Raw genomic sequence first — 21,415 nt, 5'->3', positions numbered from 1 at the left:
TCTGTTTAAGGAAAAAGGAGACAACAGGCTCAAAATGCAGTCCCTTGTGCTACGCCACATGTCAGCAAACCAAGACTTAATATCTAATGTAATTGCAGTTTTAGCCTTTTCCGGATGGTGACCTTTAACGAATCAATCTGGAATTACCTGATCAGCACTCATGAAGCGATCTGCATGTTATAGCCCCACCCTTTCCCATAAGGGAAGGTGACTTTTTCTGAAACAGTCCACTCTTTTGTTAGAAACTGCCCCTCCCCCAGCCATCTTCTGCCTATGAAAGCCTTTTATTTTGTATAGCTCCTGGGAACTCCTTTCTGTTTGTTAGATGAGATGCTTCCCAATTCGTGGTTGTTAAATAAAGCCAGTTAGATCTTCAAATGTACTCAGTTGGATTTTTTTTTTTTTAACGGTACAAAGGCAAAGCTATGCCAAAAGGGACAGTTGGAGAAGTGTCTCTCCCTCCCCACACTCTGTTCTACACTCTCATCCTTTCTGTCCTGTTCCTATTCACCCCTGAAGGGGCTCAGAACAAGCCTTTCCAAAATGTGCCCCTTTGGTTGTGGACTACTTAGAACTGAAGTCAATCAAGACCTGTGGGCTCAAGAGAAAGTTTTGACCTTCCTTTAACTACCTAGAAGAATCTACATTGCAGTTCTTTCCCAGAATAAGAGTTACTTCCAGAGATAAATTTTATTTGAGTGACCCATCTGTATGGCAGGGCAAACATCTAGTTATGAAAGATCTGCTTTTCTCATTGCCCCATGAATTGCCTTCCTTCCCTTTGAAGCCTGAGTTTCCACTCCACTCCTTTGCTCAGGATGGTGATGTGGGAAACAAAGGCAAAAGAAAAAATTAAATTTCCTTTCCTTATAACCTGCAGCCTATTGACAAATACTTGAGGCAGGCAGAGTACAACATTCCTCTAGGAAACTCCCAACTGTCTTAAAGTTGATGCTTTGCTAGAGGAAAAACAACCTTAGCTTGACAATAGCAAGTCTTCTTTAACATATGAAAGTCTTGGGGCACATGGGTGGCTCAGTCGTTAAGCGTCTGCCTTCGGCTCAGGTCATGATCCCAGGGTCCTGGGATTGAGCCCCACATTGGGCTCCCTGCTCTGCGGGAACCCTGCCTCTCCCTCTCCCACTCTCCCTGCTTGTGTTCCCTCTCTCGCTGTGTCTCTCTCTGTCAAAGAAATAAGTAAAATCTTTAAAAAAAAAATATGAGGGGCGCCTGGGTGGCTCAGTTGGTTAAGCGACTGCCTTCGGCTCAGGTCATGATCCTGGAGTCCTGGGATCGAGTCCCGCATCGGGCTCCCTGCTCGGCAGGGAGTCTGCTTCGTCCTCTGACCCTATTCCCTCTCATGTGTTCTCTCTCAAATAAATAAATAAAATCTTAAAAAAAAAAATATGAAAGTCTTTTTGGAAGCATCCCTTTTTCTTTACCTTCCCCAACTCCCAAGTATATAATCAGCCATTCCTCACAACCCAGTGCAGCAGCTCTTTCTGCCCATGGGTCCTGTTCCTGTACTTTAATAAAATCCCCTTTTTTGGACCAAAGATGTCCCAAGAATTCTTTCTTGGCTGTCGGCTCTGGACCCCAACACCACTCCAAAATGACATCAAGGGCATACATACCTCATTTTACCTTTCTGTCTTTGAACCTCTCATGTATGTGGGGTTCCCGTACATATGAAATTAAATTAGAGTTTATCCCATTAATCTGTGTCATGTCAATTTCATTCTTAGACCAGCCAGAAGAACTGTTGAAGGGTAAAGGAAAATTTTTCCTACCCAACACCCGGCTTAGGTAAACAATCTCCCTGGTTTTTGGTATTTGCAAAAGTAAGCAGGTATATGTATATTTGATTTCTTCTTTCCTATGTAAAAGGTATAAATGCTATACTCTTCTCTTTTTTAAAAAGATTTTATTTATTTATTTTTGAGAGAGTGAGCAGAGGGAGGAGCAGAGGGATAGGGACAAGCAAACTCCACTCTGAGCGCAGAGTCCCACGTGGGGCTCATCTCATGACCCTGAGGTCACAACCTGAGCCGTAACCAAGAGTCAGATGCTTAACTGACTGAACCACCCAGGGGCCCCTTGTCTTTATTTTTTGAAAAAAAAAATTAACAATATACCCTAGAAACCACACCATGTCAGTTCATAGAGATCTTCCTCACTTTATTTCAGCTGTTCAGTCCTCCATTGTGTGGATGTACCATTCTTCATGTTTATATTTCTTATGTTTAAGTACCTCAGCAATTCCCAATATTTTGCAATTTTGAGCAATGCTGCGGGGAACAACCTTGTGCATATTTATTTTTGTATTGTTGGAGATATATCTTCAGGGTAAACTCCTAGAGAGGGGATTTTTTGGTCAAGAGGCTGTTGATTTCTGTGTTAATTTTATATCCTGCTGATGTAGGAAAGACGTTAGGGTCAAAGCCAATGGCCAATAAAGAATTCTTTAGACGTCTCTGTGCAAAAAGGTGGTTTTATTAAAGCAAGGGGACAGGACCCGTGGGCAGAAATAGCTGCACTGGGGTCATGAGGAGTGCCACATTATATGCTCTCAAGTTGGGAGGGGATTAGGCACAGCATAACCCTCCCAGGTATTTTGACAACAAGGTTTCCAAGATCCTGAGGGGTCTAGCTATTTTAAGGAAAAGTCATTTATTACTGTTTAGTAAAAGCTCAGTCATGAGACTCTTGAGATGTTTATCGGTGGTTCACATGCTTGGGGATGATTGCCAACATGTATCTTGTGGGGTAGAGATAAAGGAAGTTTCCAAAGTTATTTTTATATATTAAAGTAGACTTACAGGATCCTGGGGGTTGGGCTAAGATTGCCTTTGCCCTTAGCAAAGTATTAACATTGAGGCAGCTGAGTTCCTAGAGGAATGTTACTCTGTTTTAAGGACTTGTCAAAGGGCTGTAAGTAGTAAGGAAACTTACTTTTTCTTTTGCCTTTGTTTCCCACATCACTGCTACCTAACTCTATCAACACCATATAGCATATTCTATCATATACTATCAGCAGAGGACCTCCAAACCTACCTTCTCAAATTTAAATTCAGGCTACCCAAACTTAAAGGCTGAGCCTCATTTATCTGGATCCAAAGTGGAGTAAACTGTTGTGTTAGCTCACTCTGGGTGTACCAGTCAAAAGATTTAGAAAAGAGATAATCAGAGGCATAAAGAATTAGAAAATAATCTGTGTGCACGGGGCACCTGGGTGGCTCAGTCGTTAAGCGTCTGCCTTCGGCTCAGGTCGTGATCCCAGGGTGCTGGGATCGAGCCCCACATCGGGCTCCCTGCTCAGTGGGAAGCCTGTTTCTCCCTCTCCCACTCCCCCTGCTTGTGTTCCCTCACTCGCTGTGTCTCTCTCTGTCAAATAAATAAATAAAATCTTAAAAAAAAAAAAAAGAAAAGAATCTATGTGCAGATGATATGATAGGATATCACACCCTTCACAAACAATTACCAGGGAGAGGATATAATGTAGAGAAAATCCACTTACAACAGCAACAAAGATAAAATACTGAGCAGTGCATTCAACAAGGAACGTTCAAAATCTGTATGAGCAAATATTAAAATACTGAAAGACACAAAAGTAAATTTGGACAAGTGGAGAACCGTCTCTTGCTCTTGGAGAAGAGGACTCAATGTAATACATCTGTCCATTCTTCCCAAGTAAATGTATAAATCTAATGCAATTCCAATTAAAATACCAAAACATTTTTTTCTAGATCCTAAACGGATACTAAAATTCACACGGAGGAATAAACATGTAAGAATAGCTGGGAAAACCTCAAAAAGACAAGCTGAGCATTCCAGAAATAGGTGGGGTGGGGGTGCGCAAGGTGCTGCCACCTGCTGCCCAGATCTGGTACTGCAGCCCTTCTGAGCAAAGCAAATTCTGTCCTATTTGTATTAAATTAGCTTTTGAACTCTGAGTATGAAGTCTAAAAGACAGCTTACTTTTTCTTTTGCCTTCCACAGCCTCCATCTCCTTTATCGGGGGCCTTCATTCGGTTTAGGATCTTTAGAGTTCTTCTGGGCTTCAGATTCCAAATTCCGTAGCTAGAGCTCAAGGGGGTAAGATGAGCTGAAAAGCCTTTGGCTTGGTCCAGCTTCTCAACGTGAGGTTTGAGGAAATGCAGGCTGGCAGGAGGATAGAGAACGAAAGGGGAGGAAACTGGGTCCTTGTTGCATCAGGCTTTTTACAGACAGTAATTTTTAAAATCCTTGCGGAATGGGTACCCTAAAAGTCCTGCTACAGATTATAAAACAGTGGCCTCAGGACATGATAGAAGATGTTTTTTCAAGGATGAAATGGTGACTTTCATACGAATATAAAATCAACGCATGTCAAGGATTTTATTTGGTGTATTAATTAATGAAGGAACCAGTAAGATGTAAAAACTGGTTTAAAGGAGAACCTGAGTACAGACACACATGGGAAACGCTAACATGAATTTGCTTGTATGTACAAAACAGGTCGCTGCCCCCAGGGGAATCGTCCCTGGCATCTTCACTGTACAAGATTTATTTGCATCTCCATGGGCAAGAATTATTTTTATTACTATCAGTTTTCTGCAACCCAGAGAGTTGTCAAAGAGCTCAAAGACAAGGACAGGTGCAGATCCTTCTAGAATCAGATAAGCCCCGAAGGAAGGTTCCTCTAGACAATCTCTATGAAATTAAGTAAGGCCTTCAAGATTTCACAGCTGCTAATACAGATTTGCAATTCGAAACCAAATCTACATGTCTCCATAGGTTCAGACTTTTCTCCGCCAGGGTCAGGCGGTGAAGGGTGATATTCAGCTGAGATTTGCGGTATTGACTGGTCATCACCCCGTTTAGTTCAAATTCCTTGGTCTCAAGACTGGAGTCTTCCCTCCTTTGAACAGAGCCCGAAGCAACATTCCAAGGTCTCCAAAGCCTCAGTCAGTCATTTGGCGTCTTGAAAGTGTCTCCCCCTCGATGCCAGTGTTCCCTAGGGAGTCTGGAGGGCCCGGGAGCCTGGCCTGAGCCCTGGGAAAATGGTGGTAGAATCTCAAGACTCCCACCGTGCCCCGTGCCTTGGAACGGATGAAGAGACTGCTGCGGCCCAGGCTCCAGTCACATCTTTGGTTTGGAAATTATGGGACGCTGATACAGCCGGATTATACCTTCATCATGCAGCCGCTTCCAGAGTGTTCTCTCTAACGGGAAGTCATGGTTGATGTAAAAGATGGTTCGTTTCCAGGACTTATCATAGTAGTGATCAGAAAAGTGCTCGTGGCCCTCGGTGATGAAGCCGTAGGCGCTCACCTATGTGAAGGTTGGAGGAGAAATGGGGCCTGAAGTTGCTCCCTCCCAGGTTTGTTCTCATGGGCTGTGTGTTACTGGGGGACCCTTCATCGTGGTTCCCTCCCCAGGGGTCCGGGCGCAGGCTCCCTGATGGACACTGGCCTATGTGTGTACGCGCACTCACACCCCTCTCCCGCCCCGGCCGTCGTCCCCTGCTGGGCAGGTCCCGGGATAGGGCTTCCGCTCCTCCAGCAGAGCCTTACCTGGTCACAGAGCTGAAGGGCCGTGAGCAGCAGGAGGGCCCCCGTGGTGGGACGATAGATTCTCCAGTGGCGAGAGTTCAGGGTCTTCGACCTCAGAAACCTGGGAAATAGCCCAGCCCCCAGCGGTCAGGAGGCTGCAGGGATGAGAGGGACCCGATGCCTGCCCCCCGCGCCCTGCCGTTCTGCTCTCACCTGTTCTTCATGTAACGGATTACGTCTGGGTGCAGCAACAGGTACCTGTCCAGCTGCAAGCTTTCCCGGAAAGCCTCCTGGGGCCTGCGCCTGTGGGCGGCAATGGGTCGTTCACCTCCCCCGATGCGGGCCAAGTCTGGCCAGGGCCACGACAGGGGGCCCATCTCCGGGCGATCGCCAAGGCTGTCCCCACCTGTCCAGCCCTTCACAGCCGCTCAATACGCAGCTCGGCCTGGGGTGGGGTAGGGGGCAGTGAGTACCTGAACCAGGAAAGGCTACTTTTCACCAGGGTCTGATTCAGAAGCAGCGCTTCCAGCCACTCATAGTCTCGGGTGCCCTCCAGGAAGTGCAGGTAGCGGACATCCTGAGGACCAAGGACAGTGAGCGCTCCAGGAGTCCTGCCTTCAGGCCCCGGGGCTGGGGGGTTGGGGGGGGTGGTTGGCTCCGACGCCAGGCTGCCCACTTGCTCCTCGCAGTCCTGTCTGGCCGTCCTCCCTGCTCTTGCCCCTCGGATGAACAGAGCCCGCGCCAGCCAGACTCCAGACACAGGACACCAGGCTCCCTTTCTCAGCTCGTGCTCCCCATTCAGATTCTGTGGGTGGCCAGGCCGGTTCCTCTGTGCTCACCTTCCCCAGAGGCACGTGCGGGAAACCCCGACCGCCCAAGGCAAGCAGAGACTGCGTTATGGAGAAGGCGGTGAAGCCGTAGAAGGACGTCCGGGTACCCACATCCTGTTCGTAGCCCTTAGTGATGGCTCCGCTCAGTCTAGGTGGCAAGACAGAACCACACAGGACAGGACCCATGAGTGCCCGAGGGAAAGGCGCGGCGGCGGGCGGGGAAGGAAAAGAGAGATGGGGAGGCAGCAGGTATAACAGGACGTTCTCTGGAGAGCCCGGGCATTCGGCCTCGGGGATCCAGGCATAGAACGCCCTACCAGATCTCTCAGTCTGGATGGGGTGCTTGGGGCGGGACGCTTACCGGAACACGTGATCGTGGCTGTCTATCTCCTGGCCCATGTGGGAGTTGTTCAGGATGCCCCCGTTACCCACCACGGCACAGGTGATGCACTGGGAGCTCCCAGCAGGGAGGCTAGCCAGGAGCAGCTGCTGCTGGGGCACCGGAGGGAAGCGAGTCACCACCTTCTGCACCACTGGAACAAGGGGGGCTCCGCTCAGAGCACTGGAAGCGTCAGGGAGGGCCAGCCCATCCTCTTTCCCCGCGCTGGGGGCCCCCAGGGAAGAGGCAGACCAGAGCCAGAGGCTCAGCTGCCCAGGCTCCTCCCCAGGAAGACTCACAGGAGTAGTTGAGCTCCATGAAGCCGAAGGGCGGTGCGAAGTGCTCCAGGCGCTCCCACTCTCTCTGGTTGAAGCGGCTGGAGTCCAGGAAGAGGGTGAGGTTGGCCAGAAAGAGTTTCTGGAACCAGGGTGTCTTGGAGGCCTTGACTTTCACTGAGTCGGGGCAGGTCTACATGCAGGAGGGTGGGTCAGGCAGGGAGAGGCCCAGGAAGGCCATGGCCAGGCCGGGCTCGGGGCAGGGGCAGAAAGTGGGCCTCAGCGTTTGGAAGGCACCACCTCTGCTGCCTCTTCCATCCTGTTCGGAGGGCCTGCTGATCCTCCCTCGCCATTGCCCTGGCTGCTGTAGCCCTGAGGGTCCCAGAGAACAGCCCCTTCTTGGGGCTCTAGGGGATGCACCCTGGCGGGCGTGAGGAGGATGGGGCTGTGGGAGAGCCTGGAGCGCTGGCCAGGGCCCAGCTGCAGGTCTGTGCAAACATATGAATTTTGAAGGTTTCCCTCCTGAGGCTGTGGGCCCAGGCAGCTTTTCTTCGGGATGGAAGAGAGGGAAGGTTGGGGAATTGTGTGTACGGGGAAGACAAGGCATTCCCAGGAGTCAGGGTCGGGCCTCAGGTTGGGGTGTCCTCGGCTGTTAGTCCTGCTGCTCTGTGCCCCCTCTCAACCCTTGCCCCCTCCCCCTGCCAGAGGATGGCCCCAGAGCAGGTAGCACTCTCTCACCCTGCTCAGGGACCTTCCAGGCCTTCTGGGGGCTCCAGGGCAGGGCTCCTTTCCCTTACCCCTTCCCACGCTATAGGGGAGAGCACGGGGGGTGGGGGTGGGCATGAACAAGGCAGAGCCTGGGGACAGAGCCTGGGAGGTCAGGGAGGTGGGGGGCAGGGACTGGGGGGGCTGTCTGCAGGGGGCTTTGGAGCAGGGAGGTAGTGGCCAGACTCACCGATCTTAGGGCTCCCGTGTCAAAGCTATATTGTTCCTCAAAATCCCACTGGGGCTCAGACTTGAAGTTGGTGGCCCGCAGACTTGGACTTCTCTGAGTGATGTGGCTCTGGAAAGGGGTGGAGGGTGGCGTGACCCGGGCTTTCTCCCGGTGGGGGACAACCGCTGTGGTCACTCCTTTCATTGTCCTCCCCGGTGACCCTGCTCCTGGCCTGGTCAGCGCCTTGGCCTGGCTTTTCAGCCCGGGTGTCCTTGCTGTGGTCCGCACTTTGCCCTGAGGGTTTGGGGGCTCCCTCCTGGTGGCTGGGGGCTCCTTGTTCTGGTCCTGCCTTCCTTTGATGGTCCTGGCATCCTGACTCCTCAGCGACAGTGTCTCTGCCCCGTCAGAGGCCACCCTCCCATCCCGTACCCTCGGGGGCAGCGTGTCCAGCACGGTGTCCTTCCTCTCCTGACCCCTCGGTGGGGCCGGCCCAGCTGAGGCGGCCACGCTGGCCTCTGCTCTGGTGTCGCTGTGGGTGGGGGAGGCCGTGGCCTGGGCCGGGGGGGCCTGTGTGCTGCCCTCCTGGGCTGACGCCCCCCCCGGGGCCCTTGTCCTTCCTCCCGCGGTGGCGGCCTGCCATGCAGCCTTGTGGAGTGACTCTGGATACCTCTTCTTGCCAAGCATGTGCTGATCCCTAGGGACAGATGTAAATCTGGATTAAGGCCGAGGATCGTATCCACAGGGTGGACGCATAATTAGTATGTTTTCTGGTGCCTTGGGTAGACTTCACACCAGTTTCCCTAAGACATGAAGGCAAGGGGTGTCACCGTCCATACCCCAAATTAAGCTGCACCTGTTGGCGATGGGTCTGGAAACTTACCTCTGGCCCATAAAGAGACCGTGGTGGGCTCGCCCTTGGGAGCGTGTGAGCTCGGTGGGCGCAAGGGAAGGGGCTCTGTCTGGGCAGGGGATGGGCCCAAACAGGTAGGCAGAACCCGATTAGTATCTGCCTCGTAGGTCAGACTGAGGAGTTTGGACTTTATCATTCATCTTCTTGTCCAGGGGGAGCTACTGAAGAATTTCAGCTGGGAGATGGGGGTGCTGGATCAAGAGGGTGGGGCACAGTAGCTGAATTCCAGCCTGGCAGTGCTTTTTTCTAGCATCAGGAGAAGATTGACGCGGGCTGCCTTGTCTGGCTTCTGGCACTCCAGGTTTTTGGCTCTGAGGATTAGATTTCCTTTCTTTTTATTTCCCCCTTTTGGGGGAGGCTGCCAAAAGTATCCCTTAATTTATGCAAATTAGCATCAGGTGTTCTGCTGAGGAAAGCGTGGGTCCTCCGCTGTGCAGGTTTCTCTAACTGGACTTCGAGGTGGGTTCTCTGTGCTACACAGGTTTTGGGGGGGCTCCTGGGAGTCTTGGGGAAAAGAATCATCCTCTCTGGGGACCCATAGCCATCACCCTCATGGATTTCCAGGTGTCCTTAAATCCCGCTCCTTTCCCTGACATCCTAGGCCTCCCTAGCACCTTGATCACCCTTGTCCCAAGCAGTTCTCTTTTGTCTGCTTCTATCATTCTTCTTCCAAGCCATATCATCACAGACTTACTGAGGCCCCAGAGAGAGAACATGAAATGTGCAGCCAGAGAGACCCGAGTGAGAATCCTTAGCACTTCCATTTATTAGCTGGTGTGACTGGGAGAAATCTTCACCCGCCTGACCCTGGGTGTTTTTATCTATAAAACTGGCCGCTGCCTTTTGCTTCTGCAAGAAGTCTGCTGTGAGCATTAACTGACAACATGTGTTTAGCCTCTGGCACAAAATACATGCTCAGATAACAAGTTCCCAGCTCCTCAGCCCTGCCGCGGTGCTCTGTTCCCAGTGACTCTTGATTTGTCCTGTGCAATGTGGGGGTCTCCTGAGTCTGGTCTCCTCCTTCTCTGGTTGCAGCTTCGACTCCCTGCCTCCCAACTCTGTGGCCACTAATTTGTTCTTTTATGCAGCAAATATTTATTGAGCACCCCCTATGAATGCTGTGCTAGTTACTGGGGCCTGGGTGATGAGCGCAACCAGACACATTCCTCCCCCCCACGGAGCCCAGGATATAAAGGGACAACAGATCGTCACACAGGTAGACGTCAAGTTGTAACCCGGAGACATGCTGGGGAATGGGCGAGCACGAAGAAGCCATGGGAGGTAGCCTGACCCAAGCCCCGTTTCCTGTGACAACGTGAAGGCTAGAATCCTACGTGTGGTCAAATTGGGCGTGTTTGGGGATTGTATTCGTTCAAGGGCAACGTCAAGCTCCTCCCCAAATCGCAAACTTGGAGGAGGCAGAGATCACTCTAAGCAGTCCTTACTACGAAGCCCGCCACGATGCCACATCATCACATCGGTGCTTCCGAAAAGCTTTCTGAGCCCACCAGGAAATGGATTTAAACAAACTGAATAGAATAGACCCTGAAATATGTAACAGGCGGAACATCTCGTTCAACAGACGTTCAGTAATTGTCTAGTGCAATGTGCTGTGTAGGTCCTGGGAATACAGATTTGAATAAGGCACAGACCTTCACCCACAGAGTACAGTGTAGTCACTGTTATTAAAGGTGGAAGACAGAGGAGACTTTCATCACTAGAAGAATACAGGGCTGGCCCGGGTGGTGGTATGTGCACTAGGCCGATTACCTCTGTCACTCCTTCCTCATTTAGGGCCTCCCTCCTGCATCGTGGCCAGCCCTCCGGTGGATACTGTATTTCCTGCTTCCTGGGCCCCAGGGAAGCACATTTATTCAGGTCTTCCAGGAAGGGCACTCTCTGTCCTGACCTTGAAACGGACAGAGGATCTACCTTCTCTGGAGGTTGTTAGGGAAAAGGCTAACAGTGGGGCCTTCCTCGTTGGAGTACACACATTTTTCTTTTCTTTTTTTTTTTTTTTAAGGTTTTTATTTATTTATTTATTTGAGAGAGAGCACATGAGAGGGGGGAGGGTCAGAGGGAGAAGCAGACTCCCTGCCAAGCAGGGAGCCCGATGTGGGACTCGATCCCGGGACTCCAGGATCATGACCTGAGCCGAAGGCAGTCGCTTAACCAACTGAGCCACCCAGGCGCCTGGAGTACACACATTTTTAACTGTCCTCACGTAGCAAATGCCTCTTTGCTCAAAGAAGTAACTTGGAGGAGAGGTATCCCAGACCAGAAAGCAGAGAAAGGCTGGACTGTGACATGAAGCAGCCTGGAAAAGCTAACAGCCTTCAAGACTTTAAGCCGTTATTCCTTTTTTTGTTTTCCATTTTTAACTAAGAAAAAAAAATGGGGGTTTGGACTTATCATAAGGCTAGAAAATGTCTTGAGGAGCCCAAGAGCAAGATGTGGTTGAGCCTCTAGAACGGTCTGGAACCTGGAGTCTCTCTCTTAGGCTGCTTTCCGCTCTCTGCTCCTCAGCCCTCATGGCGGAGGAGGATGGCCGCCCCATAACACCTGCTTCAGGGACCGAAGACTCTCTGCTCCCAGTTTTTAATTTTTATGGTTCTGGCCCACTTGTGTCCTTTCCTGTCCCTGGTTACATGGCAAGTGACACGGATCCTGGGGTCCACCCTGTACACGAGAGGAGGATAGTCTCAAAAGAGAGGGTTGTTGGCTCATGAACTGGGTAGACATCCCTAAAGTGTCCATTCTGAAAGGATACCATCCATGCAGAGTGGAAATCCTGAGTTAGTCCTGAACATAGCCTTTTTTTCTTCTTTTTTTAATTTATTTATTTGAGAGAGAGAGAGCGAGCTCTCAGAGAGGGGCAGAGGGAGAGGGAGAAGCAGGCTCACCGCGGAGCAGAGCGCCCGATGCGGGGCTCGATCCCAGGACCCCGGGATCATGACCTGAGCCGAAGGCAGACAATTAACCGACTGAGCCACCCAGGCACCCCCATCCAGAACATATTCTTGAGGGATTTGGGCCACCTTTGTTTTGGTGCTGTGAAGTTTGAGTACGGTGAGACTCACTCTTCTCCCCTTCAGTGGCACAACTGAGCTGAAGCTCCCAGCCCGGAGGTACAGCAAAAGCCTAGGTGTTTACTCCATTAGCAAATAGCTCTCGTTACTCAGCCGGGAACCTCGAATTCACCTCCCCCTGCATTTCCCACCCCCAAACCACAAGAAGCCTCTAGAAGTTTTCCTTCCAAAGTGCAAGCACCTTTGCATGGCTGTGATCGGGGAGATGGTGCGGCAGGGTGGTCTTCTCCACTAGACTTCTCAGACAGCTGGCCCTCGGGGACGGGGCACCCCGAGCTCCTCTCTGCAGTCCTTCCCAGAGGCAGGAGGCACAAGGTCCCTGACGGGTTACCGAGGACTCCTTTATGTTTTACAGGGAGTCGTGGCAATGACCCAGCTACTGACAAAATTATGTAATTAAGTTTCATTTCAGTTCCCTATAATTAAACACAACTATGATTGCTAGGAATGTGGGTGTTTACGTAGGCATTTCCTTATGCTCATGCATGGTATTTACTGAATGCTCAAATTCCTTCCGTCCATATGGTGAGTGCCCTGCATTCGTCTTGTCCAGACCCTGGGTAATCCTGGATTTAAACACCACGAGCAAGGCCAGGGTAGGGTGAGGGGGGAACCTGTTTTCTATTAAGGGTTCAGAGGGACAGGCAAGTCATGCAGGGGTCACATGCAAGCAAAAAACAACTCAGTATCAAATCTGATCTATTTGGGAGATAAAAATAAAAAATGCTGCACTTCAAAAAATAAATTTATCATTAACAGGGTTCACATGGCTCCATGCAATAAATGAAGTGGGTACAAAAGAATAATTATCTGGCATCCTCTTCCCTCTAAATTCTGAACTACACAACACCACAGGGGACCTGGAAGCAAAGAAATGGCAAAAGGCTCAAAGTTTATTTATACTTCAAGCCATGAAAAGACTGTTGGCAAAAGAGCACTATTCTCCCTTGACTAGAGCACAGCTAATCCTCGAACAGTGTGCGGGTTAGGGGCACCGACCCACACACCGTCGAAAATCTGCATGTAACTCTTGACTGCCCCAGAACTGAACTACTCATAGCCTGCTGTCGACCAGAATCCTTACCAATAGCATAAACAAGTCAACACATATTTTGTATATGTATTATGTACATATTCTTACAATACAGTCAGCTAGAGAAAAGAAAAGGTCATTCAGAAAATCATAAGGAAGAGAAGATACATGTACAGTACTGCACTGTAAAAAAATCCATATATAAACGGACCCATGTGGCTCAAACCGTATTGTTCAGGGGTCAACAGTATCTACTAGAAATAGGATAGGGGGTGTTGAAAGTGTCTCCCACGCGGGAGAGGTCGTCCAAACTGAAATTTAGCAATGACACCCTGAATCAAAGGCCACTAATAAAACCAGTAGGACTAGAAGATTATTTCATCAAGGAGAAGACAAGAACTCAAAAAACCTCCTTGATGATCTTGCAATTCCATTTCGAGATATTTATCCAAAGAAAATAAAAACACTAGGGGCGCCTGGGTGGCTCAGTCGGTTAAGCGACTGCCTTCGGCTCAGGTCATGATCCTGGAGTCCTGGGATCAAGTCCCGCATCGGGCTCCCTGCTCAGCAGGGAGTCTGCTTCTCCCTCTGACCCTCCTCCCTCTCATGCTCTCTGTCTCTCATTCACTCTCTCAAATAAATAAATAAAATCTTTAAAAAAAAAAAGAAAAGAAAAGAAAAGAAAAACACTAACCTGAAAAGACATACGCGCCCGTGTTCACTACAGCATTATTTACAATAGCCAAGATATGGAAGCAGCCCAAGTGTCCATCGACAGATGAATGGATATATATATAATGGAATATTGCTCAGCCAGAAAAAAGAATGAGGTCTTGCAGCAACATAGATGGACATAGAGGGTATTATACTAATGAAATAAGCCCGACAAAGACAAATACCATATGATTTCGCTTATATGTGGCATCTCAAAAACAAATAACAAACGAAACAAAACAGAACTATTTCTGTATCTCATAGATACAGAGAGTAGAGTGGGTTGCCACTGTGGTGGTGGGGGATGGCGGTGGGGGGGGGGTGAGAGGGGGGGGGGGGGGTGAGAGGTGGTGGGGAATGGGAGAATTAGGTAAAAGGGATTAGGAAAGACAACCTCCCCGTAATAAAATAAATAAGACACGGGGATGTAAAGTACAAGCCTGGTGAATATAGTCAATAATATTGTAACAACTTCGTATGGTGACAAATGGAAACTAGCCTGATGGTGAGCATTTCATAATGTACATAAATATCCAATCATTATGTTGTACACCTGAAACTGATATACAGTATTGTATATCAGTTATTCTTCAACGAAACCCAAAAAACCAAAACCCCTTTGATTTCCTAAATAATTCTGGGCTCTGCCATTCAGTGGAACAGACACTGGAAAAGACTCCAGGCTAGGCAGCCCTGCCCTGTGGTGAGTGGCCGGGTGGCCGGTCACACACATGCCTCCACCTGGCGTCCTCACAACCCGGACCCCCTCCCCCACCAGCACTGCCTTTCCTCACCCCCCGCTGAGGACCCTCCGTGATGGGCAGCTCTCATCTCCAGTACCCCACATTGTTGTTAGCCCAGGCTGGAGCTGGTGTCCACATAGCTCTTTAGGGGCTCTGGTCTTATCTGAAATGGAAACCAGTCATTCTGTTTCCCCCAGCCCCAAACTTTGCAGTATATTTTCCCCAGGAAATCCCAAAACTTTTTGCACGGTTTACATTTTAGAACTTTACTTTGACACTTTAGATGTGTCCACAAGTTGCTTCGATCACCAAAAGCTGTACTTTGCTTTAATCAGCCTTAATTCTCTTTGTAGGCTGGGAAAAAAAAAACAAAAAACCCCCCAGAAATCTGTATTCTGTTGTTATTCCAAATGTTCTTTTTTCAAATCAAAGCCAATTCTCTTATTTGTTTAGTTTCTGGCCAGTTAAATCCTAATGGGGGACAATATAAATATGGGAACAGAAGAGGAAAAACACATCTAAGCCACTGTTCCTAGTGCTTTAGTAGCTGGATCCAATTTCCAAAGCTCTCCCCCAACAGAGGGGCCCAGAGCATTCTCTGAGATCCCTTTCATCGAACCATGGCCCGGGAGATGGGAAGCTGGTTTAAAATTTGGACGTGCTCCCTCCCTATGATACACAAACACAGACACAAACACATAGCTCTCACCACAGGGGTGAGTCTTGAGAGTTAAGGAGAGTAGGGAAGACCTTGAACAGGGTGGTGGTGGGTGGGACGGAGGTAACTGGGGAAGAAAATGTTTTAAACAAAACAATGGCAGGTACATAAAGGTCCAGAATCACAGATACAAGACGAGACCACGTGGTCCCGTGGCTGGGAAACTCTCCCCTCGAACCAAGATTGTTTAAAGCAAAGTCAGTTTTCATCGCCTGGATCTGGTACCTCGCTTAGCTCTTTTGGGACTAATCACACCTGCGAGTAAACTTTGTTTCAGGGGTTAGCCCGAGTCCCGGTAACATTTTTAGCCTGGCATGTTTGAGATAGTGACCTTGGGGGAAAATAACATTCCTCCCCTTTGCCATCCCTCTGCCCAAGAGAGGAACGAGAAGAACAAGGGAGTCCAGTGGGCAGCTACCGCTGCCCTCCGTTGGGGCCGGAAGGGCTCCCTGAGAAGCTGCCAAACCCCACAAGCGTGGTGGCACTTAGAACTTGAGGATCAGGCTTCCTGACAGCTCAGAGCGGGCTGCCCGTCTCCTGCGAGGTCGCTGAGGGGAGCTGCCAGGCGTGCCAAGACTTAGCCTCTGGAACTCTGGCTGTCCTCACGTATTGAACTTGAAAGTCTGACAGAAAACTAAGTTCTTGGCACTTGGCAAATGGGTGGTGGTGCCACTGGGGCAGGAAGGAGCCTGCTTGAGTTCCAGCCAGACCACTAACCAGCCCTCTGTGTGACTTTGGGCAAGTCACAGAACGCTTAGAGCCCCTGTTTTCTCATCCATTAGATGGGAATCCTTTTTTTTTTTTTTAAGATTTTATTTATTTATTTGACAGACAGAGAGAGAACACGAGCAGGGGGAGTGGCAAAAGGAGAGGGAGAAGCAGGCTCCCCGTTGAGCAAGGAGCCTGATGACACAGGACCCTGGGACCGTGACCTGAGCTGAAGGCAGACGCTTCACCGACTGAGCCACCCAGGCGCCCCTAGATGGGAATCTTAATACCAGTCTCACAATACTGTTGGGAGGACTTCACGGTGTATAAAAGGCACTTGGAAAAATACCACGTTATACAAGTGGGTCAGGTGCTAACGTGTATGACACACAGCGACCGTCAGAGCCCCAACCGCCCCCATTTGGGTTCACGTGTCCAGACATGAAAGCCTGAAAGGGCAACAGGCGTCAAGGCCATGGGTAAATGGTATTTCATTTACAGCACTAAACCACTTAATTGAGAAGTCAAGAAGTGGCAGGTAGGCATGTGGCTTAGAAATAGGATGGTAAATACCAAAAGAAAGAGCAGAAAGAATTGAAGTAGGTACCTTGGGAATCAGGATTCTGGACTAGGGAGAAGGCATGGGCACCACTCAATGTTGATGTAAAATTTGCAATACTATTTGGAACACGTGCATGTCAGCTTAATAATAAAAAAATAAATAAAGGGAGAAACATGAAAACTAAATGAGACATCTTATCGAAAATTCTATGAAAATTTGAAAACGCAATGCAACATTTAGTCCACAGATATTTACTGAGTGGTGATTAGATGCCAGGCATTTAGAACTATCTGTTAAGGATTAAAGATGAGAGAGCAATGGTCACTGATCTTAAGAAGCCCCAGATCTAAGAGGGGAGCAGACATGAACATAAATAGCTGCTATAAAGAGTTAGCGGTCCAATGCTATTAGTCAAATGTGTGGGAGAGAGTGTAGATACAACCTAGGGACAGGGTTCTGCTGGGGGGGGACGGGCACTTCACTATGGAGGTGGTACCTAAATGGGTCTTTTGTTCCCGAATCTTTCTTCAGAAACGAACTTTGCTGAATTACTCTTCCTTTTATAAAAGCAATGTGTGCTCATTACCGAAAAAGCAGAAAAGGAATTTAAGCAGAAAAGGTTATCAGCCTGTGATTGTAACCCCTCAAAGAATCTGCTGGTGGCACCTTAGGGCGTGCACATCCAGATCCCCCTTCCTATGCCTATTAGACTTACAAATGTAGTCGTTTACTATGTTGGAATGTTATTTAATTGTTTTCGTCCTTATATTTTCTCCCTTTCCCACCGGTGCCCACTTCTCACCCACCAGCAGCTGTTAGGAGTCCCATGTTCATTGCCTCCATGGACACATGTGGCCAATAAGAGCTGGAAAGTAAAGGACGTCCTACAGGACCTCTGGCTTCCCTCCATACCTAAGCCCTAAAGCGGGGAGAAGATTTGGTGGAATAGATAAATGTCTCGGAGAAGGATTTGTTTCCTCCCTAGAAAGGTTCCTTTGGGTGAGGAGGAGGGAGAGGACAAGGGAGAGAAGAGAGGGATCTGTGGGTCCCAAGGTTGGAGGGTTCCTGCACCCTACTTCCTTGTAGTGTTCCTAGGGTCTAATAAGACCCCGAGAGGAAATGACAGCATGCTGATCCCAGGAAGACAGTGTCCGAAAATTCTCACACCTAAGCAGGTGGACATGAAAGAGCCAAGAGGCAGAGGCGATGGATGTCTCAAGGGCAACACGATGGCTAAGAATCAGCTGCCCCCACCCAGGCCCTGGCACCGCATCAGGTATCCAGGAGCCCTTGATGCCATCCTGGGAAGGGGGACAGAGGACCAAGAACGGCTGAGATTAGGTTTCCCTGAAGCTCGGTGAATGGGGGTCCAGGATTGGAAATCGGGAAGTTCTAGAAAATGAAGTTATGTTTCTTAGACCAAAAGAAAAGAAAAGAAAAGAAAAAGAAAATCCATAGCCCTGATTTTACAGCTCACTCTTACCCATCAGCTCTAGAGCCAACACAAGGCATAGAGTCTTCAAAGGCAAATTCATTCCAGACCAGGAAACCTAAGCAGGTAGAGACATGGTCTCAGCTGTATCTACATATTCGGGAGCACCCTGGAGACTGGGACCAAATTAAGAAGATATGAGAGGTAGTCCAATACCTTCGGTTTGAAATCATACAATCCTATCCTATTTGTTGCCAAATCCAGCCGGTCTGACTTATTCTCAGTCCTTTCTCCCTAACGTCCTTCCGCCAGAGCCTCCCCGCCCAGGGCTCCTACCCTAAACCATTGCAGGAGCCTCCAACCCAGCCCCCCTGAGACCACCTTCCCCCCCACTGCCTACCCTATAATCTGGTAGCAGAGGAGTTTGCACAACGCACAAATGTCATCAAGTTCCTCCTTTATGGCTAAAGTTTTCCGTAGCCGTAGAATAAAATTTAAACTGTTGGTACATTACTGATGGCCACACATTTACTCTTTCATCAACAACCATTTAAAAAACACCGAATTAGGCCTGTCCTGTGTCCAGGACCTGTTCAAATTACTGAGGAAAGAGACAAATAAGACCATCCCTACGCCCAGGAAATTCATTGTCTGGCAGGAAACAAACACACTTTGGGTTCCTGACAACTGGTTCTGATGGGTGTGATAGAGGAAGCCGGGCTGGGGGTGGGGGGTGAGGGAGTGGCGAGGTCTGGGGGAGTGACGCCAGCCCGGGGCTGTGACTGGGAACGTGGACTCTGGAGCTAGCTGGCTTGGGTCTGAACTTAAGTGACCAGGGTGACCTTGGATAATTTGCCTAACCTCTCTTATCTGCAAAAGAGGGTGTTGTTAATAATAGTATTTACCCCAAAGCCTTGATATGTGGTCGCTAATCAGGGGTTTTGGAGACCAGTGCCTGGCATGCCAAGCCCCCAGTCAGCATGAGTTACGTTAGTCATCAGCCTCCCCGCGTCCACACCATTGCTCCGGCTGCTTTCTTATTGTGCAATGTTCCTGCGTGCTGGAATGTCACACTGCCTTCAGGAGCTCTACAAACACCACCGTCTCCAGGATGTTCTCACCTTGCCCCCCAGGGTTGAAATGACTCTTTCCAATTTGCTCCCATAGCACTTGACACATGTGACTTAACTGCGGTGATTTATCACGACTACTAATATCACGCACCCTCTCTGGTCTATGTCATTCTGCTCCATTAGACTTTGAGTCTCTTGAGAGTCAACACGTCCGAGGGAGTAGAGAAGCAAAACATCAGGGTTTGAATCCTGGCCCTGTGACTTCCTAGTGGGGTGACCTTGGGCGGTTCACGTCAGCTCTCTGTGTCTCCGTATATTCATAACCATCAGAATTAGTTAATGTACATAAGGCACTTAGAATAGAAGTGTTGCCTACAATTACGTAATAATTATATGTATACCAAAGAATCAAGTGTGGTCACCCCTTAAGAGTGGGTAGACATGGGGATGTGATGGAGAGACCTTCACTTCTTGCTTGGATTTTTCTAAACATTATGAGAGCATGTATTACTTTCAAAAAAATTTAGGAACAGTGAAATAGGGACACCTGGGTGGCTCAGGCAGTTAAGCATCTGCCTTCGGCTCAGGTCTTTATCCCAGGTTCCTGGGATCGAGTCCCACATCGGTCTCCCTGCTCAGCGAGGATCTAGCTTCTCCCTCTGCCTGCTCTGTCTGTGGCTCTCTCTGCTTATGTTCTTTCTCTCTCACAAATAAATAAATTAATTAAAAAAAAAAAGAACAGTGAAATAAAGTCATTCCAAAAAAACTTGAGTCTGGAAAGAAAAGGGTCTTCCTCTGCTGGAGATGTGTTGATTTTATAAGAAAACTGGTCTATAAGGTCCTTTTGAAGGATGAACTTAGAGCCCAGATTTAAGCTAAGCGAGAGGTCTCCCATTTTCTGACCAACTCCTCAGGGAGAGTGTGATTTGGAAGTGAATGGCATCCACGGGATAAATCTTTTGCTTTAGGACGCGGCGAATGGCACGTGAAAACTATCCCCAAAGTCGCCATTATTACTCACAGTCCCGGAGGGGAAGTTGTCTCCTGTCTGGGCCTTCCGGAGACCCAGACCCATAGTTTGCCAGGCCCTGCCTGCGTTTCCCCTGGACATGCCGCCAGGCATCCGGACACCTTGGTTTTCCCACTCCTGCCCTCTGTGTGTCCCCTAGGTGCCCCCTTGGATCTTCCTTGCCAGTGGTTGTTGACAACATTCCTGATTCCTGACACCTCGTGTGGACATGGTAGTGTCTCAGAGCTCCCTGGGCTTCCTTGGGCTAGAGTCTTTTAACGTGCCTCCAATAAATTATGAGGAATTCGGAAAGGGTCAGAACCTTACCTGGAAGCTTTTGTATTGGGCTCCTTCATAAAGGAGGGCAGCATGAAGATGAAGAAGACCAACACGGCCAAAACCAAGAGCCATTTGGTGGCATGGTCCAGACGACTGAGTCGAGGCAGCCAGGTCCTCATGGTGGTGGGTCAGGCGCTGCAAGAAGGTTCTGCATATCCTGGAGCTTCGCTTCGATGTAGACCGCCGATAGTTTGAGCGCTGAGGTCTCCTGGCCAGGGAGTGCACACCTCTTATCTTAACAATGAGCCACTCAGTCTATCAGGAGCTGCCACCCCTGCTTTGTGAAGGCTTATAGGCTGGTGTGGCTTGAAGGAAGAGAAACTCCTTTTGTTCAAACAAGTTTACTTTCCTTTTCATTGTCTCAGAAGCCAATTTCTGCATGTAGAGCTTTATGAGAAACACACATGTGTTATAGGGAACCTCACTTTTATCAGGTTCCAAACCCTTGGGGACCCCGGGCAGCTGCACGGACTGGAAGATCCTTGCGTGGCCTCCATGCGCAACATGATCTTTACGAGAAAAGTACAGGGAATCTGTTTAGCTTGGAGATCCCTCTAGCAATCTTCCCTCAAAGAACATTGTGCCGCCAGAGACTAGAGCTATGAGGACAATCTCATTTCCAAAGTGTTCCAGAGTCATACACAGCTCTCAATCTTGGGTGCACATCTGAATCACTTGGGAAGCTGTACTACACCCCAGTGCCCAGACTGCACTGAAAATAACGAAGCCAGAATCTCTGGGGCTGGCTATTTTTCCAGCAGGGGTATTTTTTTTGAGTTCCCCAGGTGATTCCAATGTGCGGACAAGCGGAGGAGTGATTTACAGTCATCTGGCTCAACCTTGCCTGCTTTTCTTCTGCAGTCATGGCCTTGACAGCCCTGAGCAGCATGCTTGCAGACGAGAGTGCTGAGCCAGGCCCCCGGGGGCCATCCATGTGCGTAATGCTCTTGCAGCTACTCGAGGCGCTGGGCGTTGTTGTCAACCCCATTTTACCGTTGGGGAAACTGCCTTTGTGAGCAAGCACCTTGCCCTAGATCCGAATGAGCCATCAGCTTGGAGACCCATCCAAGTGACCTAGAGATTGCACCTCTGAGAAATCATTAACTCTGCTTTAATATGAAGAATAAAAGGCA

General features: G+C 49.2%; 1 protein-coding gene across 1 annotated transcript; it reads right to left on the bottom strand.

Moving 5' to 3' along the window:
• Positions 1-5,121: 5,121 nt before the first annotated feature.
• ST6GALNAC1 (ST6 N-acetylgalactosaminide alpha-2,6-sialyltransferase 1) lies at positions 5,122-20,839 on the bottom strand. Its single transcript, XM_035026393.1, has 9 exons — positions 20,271-20,839; positions 7,974-8,646; positions 7,043-7,211; positions 6,726-6,897; positions 6,374-6,512; positions 6,008-6,111; positions 5,748-5,837; positions 5,556-5,655; positions 5,122-5,313 (listed from the first exon to the last, which is right to left on the bottom strand). Exons 1-9 carry the CDS (start codon positions 20,399-20,401, stop codon positions 5,122-5,124), a joined length of 1,770 nt encoding a protein of 589 aa, XP_034882284.1. The 5' UTR covers positions 20,402-20,839.
• Between the last annotated feature and the right edge of the window lie 576 nt (positions 20,840-21,415).

The sequence above is a fragment of the Mirounga leonina genome, unplaced genomic scaffold, assembly GCF_011800145.1.
Source record: "Mirounga leonina isolate KUSES-001 unplaced genomic scaffold, KU_Mleo_1.0 Mir_197, whole genome shotgun sequence".
Classification (NCBI taxonomy): Eukaryota; Metazoa; Chordata; class Mammalia; order Carnivora; family Phocidae; genus Mirounga; species Mirounga leonina.
Note: the sequence above shows the minus strand (reverse complement) of the source record. Positions and strands in the feature narration are given on the sequence as shown.